This window comes from Rhinolophus sinicus, linkage group LG07 (genome assembly GCF_036562045.2).
Source record: "Rhinolophus sinicus isolate RSC01 linkage group LG07, ASM3656204v1, whole genome shotgun sequence".
NCBI classification, from domain to species: Eukaryota; Metazoa; Chordata; class Mammalia; order Chiroptera; family Rhinolophidae; genus Rhinolophus; species Rhinolophus sinicus.
The window spans coordinates 22,178,849-22,197,783 of record NC_133757.1 but is presented as its reverse complement, the minus strand read 5'-3'; the positions used below and the strand labels follow the sequence as shown (position 1 = coordinate 22,197,783).

Genomic DNA, 18,935 nt, shown 5'->3' with positions numbered 1-18,935 from the left:
AACACAACGAAGAAGAGATTGTCATCATCACTAAAAACATCTATTAAATAATTACTAAGTCTCTTTAATTGATCCTTGTTTACCAGACTCTTGTTACTTTCCGTCAGAATTCCAAAATAGGTATTTTGACATACGACCCCTGAGTTTGGTGGTGTTGGTGTCAGTCAATACGGTTAGTGGACATTCAAAGGTGTAGGAAACATTCAGATTTAAATCTATTTAAACTAGTGCCACATGGAGGAATGAATTAATCTATTGTCAAACTTATGTTTAAATCCTTGGTAGCAGCGTGTCACCCGACCAGTGACAAGCTCTTTGTCAGCGCACTTCCCAGTGCTTATGTGGGACCCTAGCACCTCAAAAGGATGGCTCCACATCTGTATTTAAACCTGGGCTCCTCCTAACACTAGGGGGAGGCCAAGAGCCTTGGGACACCCCCAACACAGGGAGAGGGAGGCGGGACCTATTGTCAAGGCACGCAGTCCCACGTGTGACTGGCACAGACATTAGCCAATAGAATCGGGGACAGGGCGCGCCGATGCCCCGCCTCCTTGAGCGCCCAGCGGCCCCCCCAGGCAACCTCTGGCTATCTCTGCCGCGGCGACGGCCTGGGCGGACGGTGCGCCGTGCGCAGGCGCGGAGCCTAGACCTCGCTGCAGCCCCCATCGCCTAGGGGAGTCGCACCCACCAGGTTCGCCTGCTGGCGCGTCAGTGCTCTGCCGCTCGTCTGCCCTCCCGGGTACTCCCAGCGCCCTACGCGCCCGGATGGCGGAGCTGCGGCCTAGCGGCGCCCCCGGCCCCACCGCGCCCCCGGCCCCTGGCCCTACTGCACCTCCGGCCTTCGCCTCACTCTTCCCTCCGGGACTGCACGCCATCTACGGAGAGTGCCGTCGTCTTTACCCTGACCAGCCGAACCCGCTCCAGGTTACAGCTATCGTCAAGTACTGGTATGCCCTGGGCCGCGCGGGGAGACCAAGGGGGCAGGCTGGGCAGGGTTAAAGCACCGGGGACGAAGTAATATTCGGAGGAGGAGGAGAAGAATGGTTAAAGCACTTGGAAGAAGGGCTTCCTGCTGCGAAGGAAGGAGTTGTAAATGGGGACAAAGGGGTTAACGGAGCCTGTGGGTAGCAAAGGGTTAACGAGGGTGGGGAGGTTGAAGGGTTAACTGGAATTAGAATGGAGTGAATTGGGAGTGTGTGTAGGAGCTGAGCGGGGAAAGATAGGAGAGTGGGAATTGTAGACGTGGTGAAAGGAGGGGGCGCCTGTAGGGGGTCATTAGTGGGCGAGGGGAAGCCAAGGGGGGGCAGCTGAAGTGGGATGGGGGAGACGAGGCGGGGCCTGGGGAGCATATGAGAGGGCTTTGGAGGAGCGCGGCTGGAGGAGCTGCGGGGGCAAGAGACTGCACAGGGTAGGGGTGGGTCTGGGGACTCGGGCTCTCCTGCCGGTTAGAAGAGCAAGTTGTGAGCGTTATGCTTGTGAAGAGATGAGGAAGTTTCCTTTTGATACTTTCCCAATGAGCTCAGACATCATATCAATGCAGTGCTTTTGTGTTTGAAGTTTCACGGAGCAACTTTTCCTGATAAACTTTCTGCTTACTCTGCACAGTTGTTTTTTTTTTCATGCAGAGCTTCCTCTGTCTCTGCAGCTGCTTTGCTTTAAGACATTGGCTAGAACAGAGGTAGGGTCAGGGAGATCCGTGGTTTGGCTGAGGATGGAAGGGGACTATAGTAAATGCTGAAGACCTGGGACTTGGACAGGGAGGAAAGAAGGCAGTGAGATGTTGAGGAGCTTCCTGGCCACAAGCTTCAGGATTTAGAAAGCAGTTTCTGAGAGAAGCTGAGAGTAACCCCCAAGTAGCTGTTAAAGATCAGACCTGTTTACAGATGGGCTGCCCTTGGAGTAGAAATGGTCTTTTCCAGTTTCTCATTCCTGTTTGCAACCTATTTCTTCCTGCAGCCTTTGGGCAAAACTGGTGTTATGGGACTGTGGAAAAAGGCCTGTCTTCGTGGTCTTTCTCAACCAAAAGTTGACTGAGGAATTGGTTGAATCTGTCCAGAACCACATTCATGCAGGCACTGTATTAGATGACTCCCTTCATTGAGTCCTGGAAGACTGTTCAGGCAGCTGCTTGCAGTGTGGCCTAAAGGGCAGATAGACCCAAAGAGGGAAGTGCGAAGAGTGGATGCCTTTGCTGGTTACCTCTCCCTTTAGAACTGAGTCTCCTCCGTGACAACATCTTACTTCCTCCGGAGATGGCAGAAGCTAGGCTATAGGACTTAGGTCAGCTAGCTCCCGGTGTAGATGGGAGCACGTAAAGAGGCTGACAGTGTGGAGGGCCTGGGGACCTGCCACCTGCGCCTTAGGGAGGCCATGGGGAGCAACCTGCCTCTGTCTGGTGGCCAGGGGGAGGTGTGGTCAGCAATACAGTTCTTTCTGGCAAGCAAACTGTTCTTTGGTTGAGAGGAGTTTTTGAAGAGAGCTTCTGAGTGAATCGCAGCTCTTGATAACTTAATCACCCATTCAAATCGCACCTCTATACTTAAATATGTATTGTGATGAACTATATTGGATTGTGTCATGAGAAAAGTGGGCCTGGTTCTGCCATGCTGTTTGTTCAGGCCTTATTTGAGTGTAAGGAGAAATCCACTGACAGATTTGGGCAACTTTTTATGTCACCCATGTGGCCATGAGGATAGTGTTGTATGGAAAAGGTACTGAAGCACATGCAAAGGAGTAAGACTGGTTTGGGCAACGTGTTTTTTTCTTCTCGCTGCAAGCTTGTTAACCAGCCAGGACTTATCTTCTAGAAGGACTAACATGTAATGACAAATAACGACGATTGTACAGCACTCTGTGAAATTAGAAATGCTGCCTAGATGCAGAAAAATATGAGGGAACAGCTCAGTGATTAGTTCTTTCTAAGGTTTGGAGGGGTTTGCATAATTAAGATCCTGAAATGAATTTATCGATGTCCCTCATGTTAAAGATACCACAAGGCCTCTTCAGTTCTCATGGCAGGATGATGGACCCAGGCTGCCTGAGTCTGGCTGTGGTCCAGGGTATCTTGGTATTCCTTTTCTCGTGACAGAAGGGTGGCTCTTTGGCTAGTGGCCTCTAGCTAGCAAGGACGCTGAAAGCTGAGACTGTAGTGAGCAGGGAGCGGACGCAGAGGGGCAGAGCCTGTACCTTGCGGTCACTCCAGTCCTGCAACTGCCCTGGGGAGTGAAGTCAGGTGTTCAAGGTAGGAAGTTGAGGGATGCTCTGGGTCCTTTTCTAAATGCAAAATACGATTGTTTTCTACATACTCATGGCCTTCCCATCATGTCTCTGAGTAAGTAGAACAGAACACTCTGCACTTGGAGACTAGATTCATTTTCTCTGACTCTTGGTTATTACCTGCAGTTGGAGTGTTAAGGTAAAACCTCTCTCCTTGATGCAATACTTCCTGGGACACTTGGCCAGAAAGAGGGCTGCAGTAGCGTGGCAGATGAAGCACGGAATGGGGAAGGCAGTTTTGCCACTTGTTGCTGGATGGACCAAGGCCGAAGGAGGGCCAGGACTGGGAATTTGCAGTAGGAAACTGGAGCAGATATGGAGCCTGTCGTCACTTCCATCTGTTCTGGGGTTCTGCAGTTATCATGGGGTACTTCCAGGGATAGCGACCCTTTTCTTTCTTCCCTCCCCCGACACACCTCCCTAAATCTGACTGGTTGTGGGATTAGTCAATTGATTTGGCAAAGTCAAAGTTAAAGAAAGATATGGAGATTTGTCCCTAAGCTATTTGTAGCTACTTTCTTACATGTTCTATAAATAACTTTCCCAGCAGAGAATAAGGATTTCTACAAAGGCAAATAATATCCTGACAAAAGAGGATGAAACCAGACCTACAGGTTTTAAATAGTGTTTAAATTGTGGGGCACTGGCATGCTTGCTGGGATCACATGTAACACATCTTTCATTTGGTTGTTCGCGTTCCTTTAGCATATGATCCCAATTGCAAAGCGCACTCCATCGATGTCCCAAGGGCAGGCAAAGTTTTTGCAGTCTGTGGAACAGTCAGATGTCCGAGGCAGCTCAAATGCAGAGTGTTTGTGGGCTAAATGCAGACTTCCTTCCGCTGATGGTTTCCATTTCGTCTGTTTCTCTAGTTTACCAAGTTTCCCTATCCATTCTGAAGAAAAGCAGGATTTTTTTGAAAGAACACTAATTACTCCACTAAAGGGAAGCCTTATTGAATTAAATCCTCCGAGTGAGATAATGACTAAATCTCTTCCTCAACAGCCTCTGTGTTGGAAGTATGGGGGATGTTTAATATAGTCCTGAGAGGCCCCAAATCATTTAATGTTCCAGCTCTACCTTTGAGGCTGCAGTCTCCTGGGATCCTCTTGCGGATGCAAGCCTTCACAGGGCTCTGCAGTTATCTGTGCAGAGCTGAGCCAGCCTAAGTTTGGCCTTTGTCACTTGCATGACAAAAGACCAGCTTTGCTTTGTGGGATGCGGGTAGGGGTCTGGAGGCATTGGGCTTGTTAAGAACAAACTGTAATTAACATAGGGCACAATATAGTCTTTCAGGAATTAGCTGTCTAAGAGACGGGAGTGGAGTTGAGCCTCTTCTTCCAGAAACAATGCCCTTTGGGGATGCTTAGGATGATCTTTCTACAGAGGCCAATTGGATTGACTGATGCACCTCTTGCCTCGAAGCGTGGAATGTTTCCAGGCACCATGGAAGAGAGACAATCCCTGTCAATCCCATTTAGGATTGGTCATTTGAAACCAGAGGAAGCAAAAGGGGCAACCACCCAGTTGGTTTTATATCTAAAAGAGGTCCTACCTGTTGGGGAGCGGAGAAAGGAGTCTGTTGTGCTTTCGGAATTGGGCAACTTCTAGTTGCCCAGCCCTTGGCTTATCCCAGAGAGGTGTGGCCTCCCTTTACCTTTCACCCCAGCTTCCTTCAGAATGGGGCCTTTTTGGTTTGTAAGGCAGAACCCCTTAGCTTCACACTGTCTGCTTTCAGGCTCACCCTGACACCCCTGTTTTGTCTTTTGCAGGTTGGGCGGCCCCGATCCATTGGACTATGTTAGCATGTACAGGAACGTGGGGAGCCCTTCTGCCAACATCCCTGAGCACTGGCACTACATCAGCTTCGGCCTGAGCGATCTCTATGGCGACAGCAGAGTCCATGAGTGAGTGTGTGCCATTTGCCCACCGTCCACCTGTCCATTTCTTAGCCTTGAGCCTTATTTCTGAGGTTTTCCTGGACAGGGCTGGTAATGTCATAGACCTGTGGGGTTGGCACTTCGCAGGTGGAACTTCTGGGTTTCTGTCCTCTGCCTGTATCTACTTGTGTCGAGGGGGTCCAAGTCAGTACCCGGGCTCTGCTCACCTGGTGTGGGAAAGGGTTGATGATGAGGGTCAGGTTTTTCCCAGTGTGCTCTGGTGTTTGAGCTCAGAGGTCAGGCAGCATAGCTGTGACCCAGAACTCGTGTTGACTCCTTTAAGTCTACTTCTCTTTTTCCCTCTAGCTTATTAAGAAAAATTTTAAACATAAGGTAATGTTGAAAGAATTTTATAGTGAACACTCATCTGCCCACTACCTAGATTCTACCATTAACATTTTACTCTACTTGCTTTATCACGAATATATCATCTCTACCCATCTGACCTACTTCTTCTTAACCTGCAGTTATCTGTGCTCAGATAACAGTACATTTTCTTATCTGTGTTTCATTTGCTGCCCTGTACACTTCTAAATCCTACTTTCCTCCCCTACTTCCCTCTGTAATCAACAAATTTAAGCAAGTTTTAATATTAAGTTAAACGTAATCTACCTAGTATTAAATCAGCTAAAACAATAGCCACAGTAATAATAATAAAAGCTGACATTTATTAAGCATTGATTATGAGCCAGGCATTGTTCCAATCACTTTATATGTCTATTAATTAATTTTATTTTTATCGCAATTGTATAACGTTGATAGGTACTAATATTTGTCCCATTTTACAGATGAGGAAACTGAGACACAAAGAGATTCTATAACTTGCTTAAGGTCACACAGCTTTGAATTGGTGGTGCCAGGATTCTAATGCAGGCAGTCTGGCTCTAGAGTCCATACTTTTATGACTGAGCTCTATTGCCTCTTAAACAATTATGTCACATACTCTAATAAGCTACTATCTATAATTTTAAAAAACATTTTTTTCTTTTGTTTAAATTTTTATTGGGTAATAGTGGGGAACAGTGTGTTTTTCCAGGACCCATGAGCTCCATGTCAAGTCGTCGTTTTCAGTGTAGTTGTGGGGGGTGCAGCTCAGCTCCAAGTCTAGTCATTGTTTTCAATCTAGTTGTGGAGCTTACTGGCTCATGTGGGAATCGAACTGGCAACCTTGGTGTTGTGAGCACTGCGCTCTAACCACTGGGCAAACCAGCCACCCTCAAAAACATTTTTTTCCATCTATACCGTGTTTCCCTGAAAATAAAACCTAGCCAGACCATCAGTTTTAATGCGCCTTTGGGAGCAAAAATTAATATAAGACTCGGTCTTATATTACATTGTATTATGGTATTATGTAAGACCAGGTCTTATATTATAGTAAAATAAGATCAGGTCTTGTATTAATTTTTGCTCCAAAAGACGCATAAGAGCTGATGGTCCAGCAAGGTCTAATTTTGGGGGAAACACGGTACTTTTCTTAAATTTAAATGCCATCTTTTCTCCCTCTCATTAGCATGGTTAATCAAGAACTGATTCTATTTCTATTATCATATCCTCTTCTGTTTTTGCTTTTCGCATTCTTTTTTGCCTCTTGCACCATCGTTTTGGTGTCTTGGTGGTGACTGCTTAGGGTGTGTAGGTGGAAAGTAGCGGGGCTTTTCCTTCCCTGCCTCAGTATAAGAGGCTGATTCTGGAGATGATGATGATATGATGATGAAGAAGATAATAATAGTAATATTTATTTATTTATTTATTTATTTATTTATTTGCTTTGTTTTAGTTCTTACTATCTTCCATATTATTGTGTCAAATGCTTTACAATCTTCTCAGGTTCTTTTGTTATCCATTTTATAGAGGAGGAAACTGAGTCCCTTGAAGGGTTAAGTGAATTGCCGAAAGTCACACATCTAGGCTGTAAAAGAGTTAGGATTGATTTGAACTTTCTGAGTCCAGAGTCTGAGCTCTTAACCATTGGGCTATACCACCTCCCTGATCAAAGGCACAACCTAACTTCCTCTTTTTTCTTATTAAGCTCAGAGGCCCAGGCCTCATCTCACTGATGATGTGTCAGGAGCAATGCCTGGGCTTGCCTTTACAGCCTTCCAAATGGATCCATTGCAATGTCAGCAGAAGGCTTTGGGAACAGGGAATTAATCTTGCCTGAATGGGGACTCTGCATTACAGTATTAATAATGGAGATAGAATAGCAAACAGATGCAGGGAGTAAAGAGACTATGCTGGATTTTAATTTATATTCTTAATAAGAAACTGCAGAAGGTATTTAGTGCTGCTGGCCTGTACGTTTTTGTTGACAGATTTATAATAGTTAAAAGAATACCATTTCCTATGTGGCTTAAAGATTCTTACAGTTTACTTGCTTATCAGGTATGGATCCAAGGCCCAAAATGACATGAAGAACATAACTGAGAAAGCCCCATATTTCAGAAGGGACAACCTCAATTTGAAAGAGGGTGTTTCTTACTGTTTTTCCTAGTTTAATAGTACCCCTGTACCTGTGTGTCATTTCTGTATTTCTAAAGCACTTCAATATTCATACGTCACTGACAACATTAGTGAGATCTCCATTTGGGCTTTCTCCTCACCATTCAAGCCTAGTGTTTTCTGGTATTATATCCTGCCACTAGAAGGACATGGGTGGAATGTTCTTGGATATTTACCCAGTTCTGGTCTATATTGCAGAAGTCAAAAAGTACCTTTGTAATTGGCCTTGTGCTGGTGTGACTGGTCTCTTCTTGCTCCGGGTAAGTTTCTTAAAGAAAAAGTTTGCTTTTCCAAACATCTCATGTGGTGAGGCCTCTTTGAAACAGATTCATAGATTCTCATTTTACGTAGTGCTCGAAGCTGAGGTCAGAAAATTTAGTGTTCTATCTTCCAGCTTAAGTGCTAAGAAGTGTTAAATTGGAATTCTGGCAAATGAATCTCTGGCAACATTCTTCTTCCATTGTCTTTTGTCTTCTCATTCAGTGGGAAAAGGGCAGAAGCCTTGGTTCATTTATTCAACATGCATTCATCAAGCACCTATTTTGTACCAGGCCCAGAACATTGTAATTGATGTCTTGGGAAGAAAATGCAAGACAGACTTCCTGTCTCAAGGAGCTCACGTTCTCGAGGGGAAATGAACATAAAGAGATGGTTATAATACCGGTAATAAATGCTACAGTCCATGGATGTAGAACATGATCGGGGAGCATAGTGTAGCGAGTGATTGTTAGGCTGCTGGATCTGAAGAAGCTCCAGTGGAGTTTGAGAGGAACCTGGTAGAAAAGGGGCTGGGGTGAGATCTGCAACTTGTCACCCTTGGGCACCAACATTCACTTTTAGGGCCGAGAGAGGCTTTAAAAATATTCTAGCCCAGTATTTCCAAAACTTCTAGTGCCGCCTTCATAATTTTTGCCACCTGTAGTATATTATCTTCTTTATGTTCTCTTTAAATTAACCCTCCTTTTATTTTTTTATTTATCTGTTTATTTATTTACTTATTTTTTATTAGTTTCGAGTGTACATTTACACCCCTCACAAAGTGATAACCCCAACAAGTCTTAGTACCCTTCTGACAACGCAGATAGCTATTATAATATCATTGACTGTATTCCCTATGCTGTACTTTACATCCTGTGACTGTATATGTATATATATTTAATTATAGTTGACATTCAGTATTATTTTATATTAGTTTCAATGGTACAGCGCAGTGGTTAGGCATTTATATAATCGATGAAGTGATCCCCCAATAAGTCCAGTGCCCATCTGACACCCTACATAGTCTTTACAACATTATTGCATTATTGATTATATTCCCCATACTGTATTTCACATCCCTGTGACTTTTTTGTAACTACCAATTTGTACTTCCTAACACCTTCACCTTTCTCACCCACCCCCCAAACCCACTCCCATCTAGCAACCATCAGTTTGTTTTTTGTATGTATGAGTCGATTTCTGTTTTGTTTGTTCGTTTATTCTGTTCTTTAGATTCTACGTATAAGTGAGCTCATATGGTATTTGTCTTTCACTTAGCATAATATTCTCTAGGTCCATCCATGTTGTTGCAAAACTAACACTCCTTTTAAAAACTGATATAAATCATATTTTTGAAAGTTAAATCACTATCATATATGGAAACCAGTATCACTTGCTGTAGACAAAAGGTAATTATGGAAATAAACACAGTGATAATAAAACAATGTCATTAAATTCTAGCTTAATACTGTGGCCTGTCGCAGAAAGATTCTAAACCTAAAACCAGCTTTCTCTTTTTCAAGAGATTAACCAGTATGAGAGAAGTGTTAAAAAGACATGCTAACACCAAAGTGAACCTGACCCTAGACATGATTAGAAAAAAACTGAAAGAGAACTATATTTAAAAGTATGATTCAGTCTTATTTATTGTCAGAGACTAATAGGAAACACTGATCTAGTCCATTTCCCTTAACTGAACAGTTGAGGGAAGTCCAGTACCTCCAAAGACCATACAGCAGTGAATGAGCGCAGCAGGGTCTGCTAACATCCCCACTGTTCTATGCTCTCTCATGATAAGGGAGAAAGGAACATGTGGGGCATTGTTTATCTTTAAGACGATAATGTAAGCAAACTTTTTTTTTAAGTTTTTGCCAAATTCCAGGTCAGTGCTAAATTCTTTATATAAAATTATCATTTTATGTTATCCTTATAGTAATTCTATGACGTAAGGAATTCTTTTTTTTTTTCAAGTGTTTTTCCAGGACCCATCAGCTCCAAGTCAAGTAGTTGTTTCAATCTAGTTGTGGAGGGCGCAGCTCACAGTGGCTCCTGTGGGGATCACACTGGCGACCTTGTTGTTAAGAGTACCGTGCTCTAACCAACTGAGCTAACTGGCCGCCCCAGGAATTCTTAGTAACTCTTGCTTACAGATAAAGATATTTAGGCTTAAGAGAACTTATTTCACAGGTGGCAAATTAGAAGCCAAGTGTTGTGACCCCAAAGCGTACATTTTTAGGCAATGCGCTATATCACCTTTCCATTTTAATTAGTCAATAGCATTTATTAAATGCCTACTGGGTTCCTTCTCCCATTAAGATCTCTCCTTCTCCTCACAGTTTGTTGAAGATATGGACAAGCAGAAGCGCAAGGGTTCCCTGCATTTCTTCTTGTCCCTGGCAGATTTGCTTTGGGGGCAGAAAGGGAGCCCCACATTGGTAGCCCTAAAAAGGGTGAAGAACAAGCTAATTGGATGAGCCCTGGGATGGCCAGTTCCATCTAAGGTTTTTCCCTGTTTACGTTCAGGAAAGGAAACAGGACAAGAGAGCACTTGTTTAGATTAAAAGGTTCTTAAGAGGCTGTTTCTGAAGTTGGAGAGATGGAACAAGTACGAGCTCGGCGCAGAATGGGGAGAATAGAGAGAATGGAGTGCTTTTCTAGGACCCCTAAGGCTGCCTGCCCCCTGTTGACTTCAGCAGCAGAGCTGTGCTGTTGCTCTTCCCCTGGACTTGGGAGGTGTGAGACAGCTGAGCGACAGCTGCCAAGTGCTTGTCCAAAGCCTGCCACTCTGGCTCTTCCTTTTGTGGCTGGGCAGCTCTGGACTGGAATGCAGGGATTTGTGGGGCTGTGCAAGAGGCTGGATCCAGACAGCCAGGGGCCTAAGCAAGGTGCGAGAGGCTGGCTAGGTGCTGACTGATCTCAGGCGGACACCCTAATGAGATTCCACTGGGCAGGTCATGTGCTGTACATGTCGGGCTGGTTCCAAAGACAGCCTTGTGTGTGTTTGTCCAAAGGCTAGCAGCTCCGCAGGGTAGAGCCCACACCACCTCTACTGCCAAGGTCGATGTGGGCTGTGCCCCCACAAACACTGGCTTCTCGGCAGGTATGTCCATCGAGTCTGGAGTCGTTCTTGCCCCTTTGGTGTCTGGTTTTCTGTGCCTGCCTCTATTGGGGTGGTGGAGGACCTCCTTTTCCCTTCAGGTTCCTCTCAGCTGGGCTCTGCACTGAATGAGTTATTCATTAAAACACTGGATACAAATTAACTTTTCCACTTGTTATTTTGTGTGGCCTTGGTCCCCTGCAGATGGGAAATGCTAATGTTCCCTCTTCAGAGCATGGTTTGCAGGAAATTTTTGTGCCATTTCATTCCCTGGGGTTTCCAGTGGAAATCCTGTCTTTGCCATAACACACCTGTCCTGGGAGCGTGGTCCCCCCTATGTTTTCTTCCTAAACCTCTCATGAGGCTGACAGCTAGAATGACTCTAAGTCACACACAGACAGCAGATCCCAGCCCTCCCCCTAGCTGGGCACAGCAAGCTGAGGAAGTGCTGTGTAGGCTCATCCAGGCCCCCCTGAAGCTTTGGTCCTTTTGCCTTTCACCTCAGAGTTGATTAGTTTCAGGATGACTGTGTGAAGTGGTTACTGCTCTCTGCTGAGGGCAGGGGATCTGGGCTCCCTAGAAAGAGTGGGGCACCCTTGGTCTTGGCCCAGGGTGGGAGTAGGGGCCAGCATGGGGGCAGAGCTCTTCCTGAAGCTGAAACCACCTCTCTGGGTTGGATTTTAGGCCCCAGGATCTCTGAATTTTAGAACGTTGAGAATTCCTTTTCTTTTGTAACCACAGGAAGGCCTAAGGCATTGCCGGGCTCCCAGCAGATCTGTGTGGGTATGTGGTTTCATCCTTTATAAAGCATTTCATGTGCAACATGGGTTAGTTTCAAACTTCATGGGGTAAAGATTCCACATTTTCCAATTCAGAGTCCCTCGGCAGTAAGAGGACAGTTAGGAAGAGATTTCTTGAACTGGTCAGTCAAACTCTCTTAAAAAAGTCTGAGAGGTGATCATTTTGTAAGGTATATAAATGTTAAAACACTATGTTGTACACCTGAAATTAATATAATGTTGTCTGTTAACTATAATTTTTTAAAACGTCCAACAGACCTGATTATTGGGTAGTGACTGCCATTGCAGTGGCACTGCGGGCTGGTCAGCACTGGAAGTTCCCTTCTCATTCTGCACAGCCTCGGAAACCTTTGTGGGTTTGACGAGATCGGATCGCTCAGTCCCAGGATTCTTGCCTGTTCAGCCCACCCGTCTAGGCTCCCATCTTCCACCCCGCGGCTTTGTTCATATCGAATGTCCTCACACCTGCCATGTTCTGAGTCTGGGTTTGCCAGCGTCTCTCTTGCCCAGTGTTCTGACTCAGAGGTCCTGAGTCTGGACTTTGCCTTTGCCTTCGAAGTTCATTCCTCTGTGCCGCCTCTGAGGTATGCCATTCAGCTATGTCTCCTGTTTCATTAGCTCAGTTCTGACGTCTGGTCCTGAGATATGTGGGGAGTGATCTTGTCCTCTCTGATCTGAGCCCCCAAAGAATGGTCCCCTCACCCCTGCACATACCTTTGCAGCTGAGCTGCCTGCTGAGCTCCCTGACACAGCACTGGGCCGTGCAGCACTTTGCACCAGCGAAGCTCTGTCAGTCCCTGGTACAGGCAGGGATTGGAGAAGATGGTGTGAGAGGTGGTGGGGCAGCAAGAAGTCACACCTAGCTCCTGTCCCAAAAACTCAGCATCTGCTTGGTAAGAGATGGCAAAGTCCCTGGGAAAGAAGACATCGAGGATTGGAGCTGGCAGTAGCTTTTGACTTTGCCTGACTTCTGTCGCTTTGAGGCTGTCCCTGGTGGTCTTCACTGCTTCCAGAGACTTGAAACATGTAATAATAATTGCAAACACTCAGAGCTCTTAACTGTTTGCAAGGCACTGTTCTAACTGCTTTAAGTAAACTCATTTAATCCTCACAACAGCTCTATAGGGTAGGGATTATGAATCTTATTGTACAAGGAAAGTGAGGCACAGAGATGTGAAGGAATTTGTGAACCTAGCCAGTGAATGCTGGAGCTGGGCTATAAACCCAGGCAGTCTGACTCCAGCCGTCCTCACCCTCTTCTTCCTCTGCCTGTGCAAAAATGGGGGTGGGGCTGGAGACCTCTGTCCAATTGTGCACCTAAATTCATTGTTAATCTCGGATTAATGGAGTGTGAAGAGGTAAGCAGGAAGTGCTTTGTAGAGGAAATGTGGAGCTGGATGTTGAAGCAACTTTGTAGAGAAGGAGGAGTCCTGCTGGGTAATGGCAGGAGGGTAGAACTGGACAGTAGGTGACAGAATCCTGTGTCATCCCTCAAGCCAAGGCTTCGGCAGCCATACTGTCGTCATTTTCAGTAAATTGCCAGCGAAGCCTGCTAATCTTCACAGCACAGAGGTGATGCTTGTTGCTTAGATGTCAAGGTCACATGGTCATGCTTCTCGTGTGGTCATTGTGCTTCTGGGGAGGCCCCGAGAGCTTGCCTTGACCAGGACATGTGGTGTATCTGATTCTTCTTTCCTGGGGCGAGGGCGTTGAAATGAACATTTAGAAGCAAGGCGTACCACACCAAGGAGTGTGCCGTGCCAATCTGTGGAAGATTTTTGATGGGAAGAGGTTTTGCCTCCTGCTGAGGCTAGTTTTTCTCTCTGTCCTGGTATCAGTGCAGATTGTCAGATCATTTTTAAAAACATTTTGGTTTCTGTAATGGTTTTAAAATTAATAGACTGTATTTTAGAGCAGTTTTAGGTTTGCAGAAAATTGAACAGATCGTATAAAGAGTTCTCATATATCCTTTCTCTCCTCTGCTTATAGTTTCCCTAATTATTAATATCTTGCATTAGTGCGGTACATTTGTTGCAATTGATGAACCAGTACTGATACATTTTTATTAACTAATGTCCCTACATTAGGGTTCACTCTTTGTGTTATATAGTTCTGTGGGTTTGGACAAATACAAATGCAATTGTATCCACCATTACAGTATCAGACAGAATCGTTTCACTGCCCTAAAAATGCCCTGTTCTTTGCCTGTTATTCACCCCTTCTTCCCTCCTCCCAAGCCCCTGGCAACCAGGGATTGTTTTACTTCTTTTTCAGTTTTGCCTTTTCCAAAATGTTGTATAGTTGGAATCATAGTGTGTGTAGCCTTTTCAGACCGACTTCTTTCACTAAGCAATATGCATTTAGGGTTCCTCCATGTCTTTTCAGGGCTCGGTAGCTCGTTTTCTTTTATCACTGAATAATATTCCATTGTATGTATCTGCCATAGTTTATCCATTCACTTATTGAAAGGCATCTTGATTGCTTCCAGTTTTTGGTAATTTTGAATAAAGCTGCCATAAATATTCATATATGGGTTTTTGTTTGGACACAAGTTGCAATTCATTTGGATTAAATTGCTGGATCATGTGATAAGACGATGTTTAGTTTTCTGAGAAACTGCCAAACTGTCTTCCCCAGTGGCTGTACCTTTTGCATTCCCACCAGCAATGAATGACTTCCTCTTATTTTGTGTTCTCACCAGCATTTTGGTATTGTCATATTTTTGGATTTTAGCCATTCTGTAAGGGTGGAGTGGTATCTCCCTGTTTTCGTTTGCAGTTCCCTAATGATGTGAGATGGTGAACATCTTTTCATACGCGTATCTGTCATCTGTATCTCTTCTTTGGTGACCTGTTTTTGTTTTTGTTCCTCGTCTCCTCCCATTTTCCACTCCACCCCTGACCACATATACCCCTTTGTCCCGCATCCTGAGTTCAGACAGTGGGGCTAATTACGTTTTCTGGCCTATTTTCCTTTTGGTCACTTTTCCAGCAATTAATGAGTTAGTTCCCCTGAGTAGGTGCTGGGCCCACATCTGAATCCCTCCATCTCTGTTGGTTTTAACTGGGGCTGGCTCATGAATTCTATACCTTTTTCCCCCCAGGATGGTATCTTCCATAGTCTGTAGCTGTTCGTAGGGCCTAAACCTCATTCCCAAGGTTTGGGATTGACTGTGCCCTCCAGTACAGACCATAGAAAGACTGTGCACAGACTTGCCCACTGGTACCCTAGTGAGCTTCACCTTGTCTTACGTGAGAAACAAGTCCACCAGGCTCCTGGAAGCCTCAGCCAGACCTCCAACTCTGTCTTGGTTGAACCGGATGAAGAGGATTTTCCAAAATCCAAAACTTTCCTGGCCTGTACTTTTCCTGTTCTATCCATTATAGTTGTCACTTTTTAGTTATAAATTTGCTTTTTTCATTTATAAAGGCAGTTGAACCATTTTACCAAAAATGTTGGAAATTAAGGAAGGTGAAAAAAAAGGCATTCCTAATCCTGTCACCTTCTGTTTGTGATCCTGTGTCTGTCCTCTTGATGATTTCTGTAAGCCGTTCATCATGACTGATGCCGTCCCAGGTGTGTCAGGGCTTCTGTCTTGTGTGAGTTCCCTCCGTTTGGGACCTGACATCTTCCAAGGCTTCCCTACTACCTGGCTCATGCTGTTTTCTAAGCTCAACTTGCTCACGGCTGCCAGGGTTTCCAGACTCTGAAAACAGCCCATTTGCTTGGGAAGACAGCTCCCACCCATTGCCGTGTTGCATTAGCTGAATAGTGAGTGTTCCATGGTATGTATGTACCATGGTTGTTTTTCTGGCTTGACTTCTCCCAGAAGTGCAGAGCTGTTTAGGTAGTACATGTGCCGACCGTGCTGGCTGCCCACAGCACCGTGATCCTTTAACTGCGGGTCACCGTGCATGGTGTTATTTTCCCCTTAGAAAGGTGACCAGTGTGTACGTTTGGTGGTCGTTGACACCTGGAAGTAGACACCACAAGCCTCCTCGTTTCTCTCTTTCTTGGGTGTGCGCTTACAGAAGATGTGGCACCGGCTTACAGAGTGCCCCGGGCTCCTGGCACCCAAGGTATACAGAAGGTTCACAGGTATGAGCACAAATGCCAAGAGATGGGTGAGATTCTTTTCAGGCAAGTGCCTGAAAGAAATGGTTACCATTTAGGGCTTGTGAGGTTTCCTGCCATACATAGGAATCAAACGATGCACTAATACTGTCTGTCTACAGCAGGAGCTGATCAGTGGATCTAGGAGAATGGGTGGCCCACTGTCCTCTCCTGGCACTGGATCTACCAGGTAGTACACTCGGTTCCCACCCACCGTGAATCACTGGCCTCTCTTCTTCCTTTGGAGGACTGGCCATTCATTCATTATAGAGATAGTCATTGTAGGGACAGTTCTGGGCATGAGGTATACAGTAATGAACTGCATACTCTTGGCCCTGATCTTCATGGAGCTTCTAGTCTTTTTGGCTGAAGGGTCCTTGGATTAGAAAACATTATATATGGGGAGGTGGGCCTGATACAGCCTCAGAGCCTTAGGTCATCATGCAGAAGCCCTTGCCTCCTTTTCTGCAGTCCATGCCTTGAACCCTGGTGGAGGGCTCTTTGTGAGCAGGAGTCCTGAGGCTCAGAAATGTGGTCAGGCCTATGTTTGGGGCTAGGCCAGTAGCCCCTTTGTCTGTGAGAATATGGGTTCATAGCCGCTTCTTAGAGAAATACGGGTCACTGGACTCCAGGCCCTTTATTAGCATGTTAATGAAAGCTAGTGGCCTTCAAAAATCCCTCACCTTCCTACTCCCTCCCATGTTATTCAGGCTTCTTGAGTCCCTGGTAGTAGAACCAGCTTTACCACAAGAAGGCCAATCAAGGAGATGTTTTGTTTTTCCAGTGCTGACCTCCATGTGATGCCTGAGGGCGCTTGGAGCGCTGCCTCTGACCACTAGTTTCCCTTACTCTGATCTCAGGAGCCATGCCTGTGGGGAAGGGTAACTACTTGAGAATGGTGCTGGCCTAACCTCCTGATCCCAGGGGGTCCAGCTGGCTAGCTGGGCTTTCTGCCTGTGACAGATTTGACTCCTAAATGTTTCTGAAAAGCTTTGTTGGTTAGAGGCAAAAGTGTAGTGAAAACCGGCAGATGACACCATGGCTTGCCCTAACCCCTTCTCCTTCTTGCTGTAGCTTTTCCCATATATTGGGTTGCAGACATGCTGGATTCCTGCCCTCCTAAAGCCAATCTGGCAATTTTTCATTCCCATAGCCAGGGGTTTTGCCCAGAGAAAGGTCCCAGAAGGAAGGCAGCACCTGAGCAGGAAGCCTTTGGGGTCGGAGCTTTGCAGGAGCGTTGGTGACGTGGATATCTTAGTTCTGTGCTAGCTCTGTGGCTGGAAGCAGTATCCACAGCATCTTATATATGTCACTCTGCGCAGAACCATCTGGTGGCTTTCTGTGCAGGCAGTGCTCCTTCAAGTTGTACAATGCTCTGGTCACTCAACCATGTGAAGACGGTAGGCAGTGAAAACAGCTAGTGCAAAGGCCCTGAGGTAGGAAAGACCTTGAGGTGTTCAAAGAACAGAAAGAAGGCCAGTATGTTTGGGGCTTGGTAAAGGAGGAGGACAGTGGAGCAAGATGAGACTGGAGAGTTTGAAGACATGTAAAGAATGTGATGTTCAACAAATTATCTGTTGACTGACGAGGGAAGCAGAGGGATGACGTAGTGGGGCGCACAAGGGGGGCTTTAGGAAAATTTTCGGTAATGTGGGACCTCGGCACTGATGTGAAGGCAAGAGAACAGAGTTGAGGGATGGTTTTATTTCCCAAAAAAAGGAAACAGCAGCAACATTGCCTCAAAGGAAATGCCATTAAGATATTTGAGTCTGACTTTGATAGTGAGTGAGAGGAAGGTTCATTGCTTTTTAATACTGTCTTATCTTGCTTGTCATTGGATGTTTCAGTGTGATTATCTTTTTGGACAGCAGTGGGGATATTATTACCATTTAGCATTTGCTCGGCTGTGACATGATGTGCCCATGTACAGAACACGCAAAAAGTAGAGTCCTTGCTCTTGGGGAACTGAGATGCTGAAAAGATTTGTTTCTTCCCATTACCCTCTTTCAAATGTGTCGATCTGGGGTGGCTGGCTTCCCAGAGTCCTGGAGGATAGTGGGTGGACAGACGGCCCTTGGGCAGAATACCTGGCTCTCGGGTATGCGAGAAGCCCTAAGCTGTACACTGTGTGCAGATGTCACCTCACTTCCCAAATCGGGCTGTGATCTTGCCACCATAGACCTAGCCTGTCTTTTTATTTTTTTTTTAAAAATCTTTGTATAAGTGTTACTTTAAGCCAAAGCCAAGAGTGGCAGCTGTCATAATGATGCCAAGAAACCCAAGCACCAGCCTTTGCTTGGCCCAGAATTCCTATAGAGTGACAGGCTGGCTTGGAATCCCCCAGGGGACTTACCTCTCCTTTCTTTGGTGACGGTTGGAAGTAGAAGGAAGAAGGTACAGTAGGTCTCCACTGGGGGAGAGTGAGCTATGAACTTTCACCACCCTGCAGAGAAAGGGTCTGCTGCTCTGGGCTTGGTGCTTTTGTTAGGTTTTGTGTCTCAGCCTGGGAAGCTCTTTGCTCACTGGGATAGAGTTAAGCCATCCTAAGTGTTGGGAACCAGGTGAGTTTGTTTGGCTGGATTCTCAGCTGAATCAGTCCGGTGAGCTACTGTTTTTAAATTTGAGGAATGCTGTGGGAATGTGGTCTTTGGCTCCCAGCAAGGGGTCTCAGGAAACATCTACTTGAGCGAGGCAAATGCATTCCCCGAATCTGGTTGGTTGGATGGCATGACGTGGGAAAAGCATCTACGACTCAGAGTTAAAACTCAAAGACGGGTGCCCTGCACTATCGCCTTGCCGGACTCCCAGCTCAGTGTGATGTTGCAGAGTCTCAACTGATGGAGTTTTTCTTGTTTTTTCTTTCGTTCTTTTTTTTTTTAATTTTTTTTTAATTGGGGAAGGGGAACAGGACTTTATTGGGGAACAATGGTCAAATTGTTGTCCTTTCAATCT

General features: G+C 45.7%; 1 protein-coding gene across 4 annotated transcripts in view; it reads left to right on the top strand.

Annotated features, from left to right (window-relative positions):
- Positions 1-561: 561 nt before the first annotated feature.
- The window catches only part of SUFU (SUFU negative regulator of hedgehog signaling), a 97,407-nt gene continuing 79,033 nt past the window's right edge, over positions 562-18,935 (top strand). Inside the window, exons 1-2 of one of the 4 annotated variants that reach the window (XM_019725013.2) lie at positions 562-947; positions 5,049-5,183. In XM_019725013.2, the coding sequence (XP_019580572.1) occupies positions 766-947; positions 5,049-5,183 (317 nt within the window). In that variant the 5' untranslated portion in view covers positions 562-765. The remainder of the gene's footprint in view (positions 948-5,048; positions 5,184-18,935) is intronic. The other 3 variants (XR_012498445.1, XM_019725011.2, XM_019725012.2) reach the window with 3 other exon arrangements.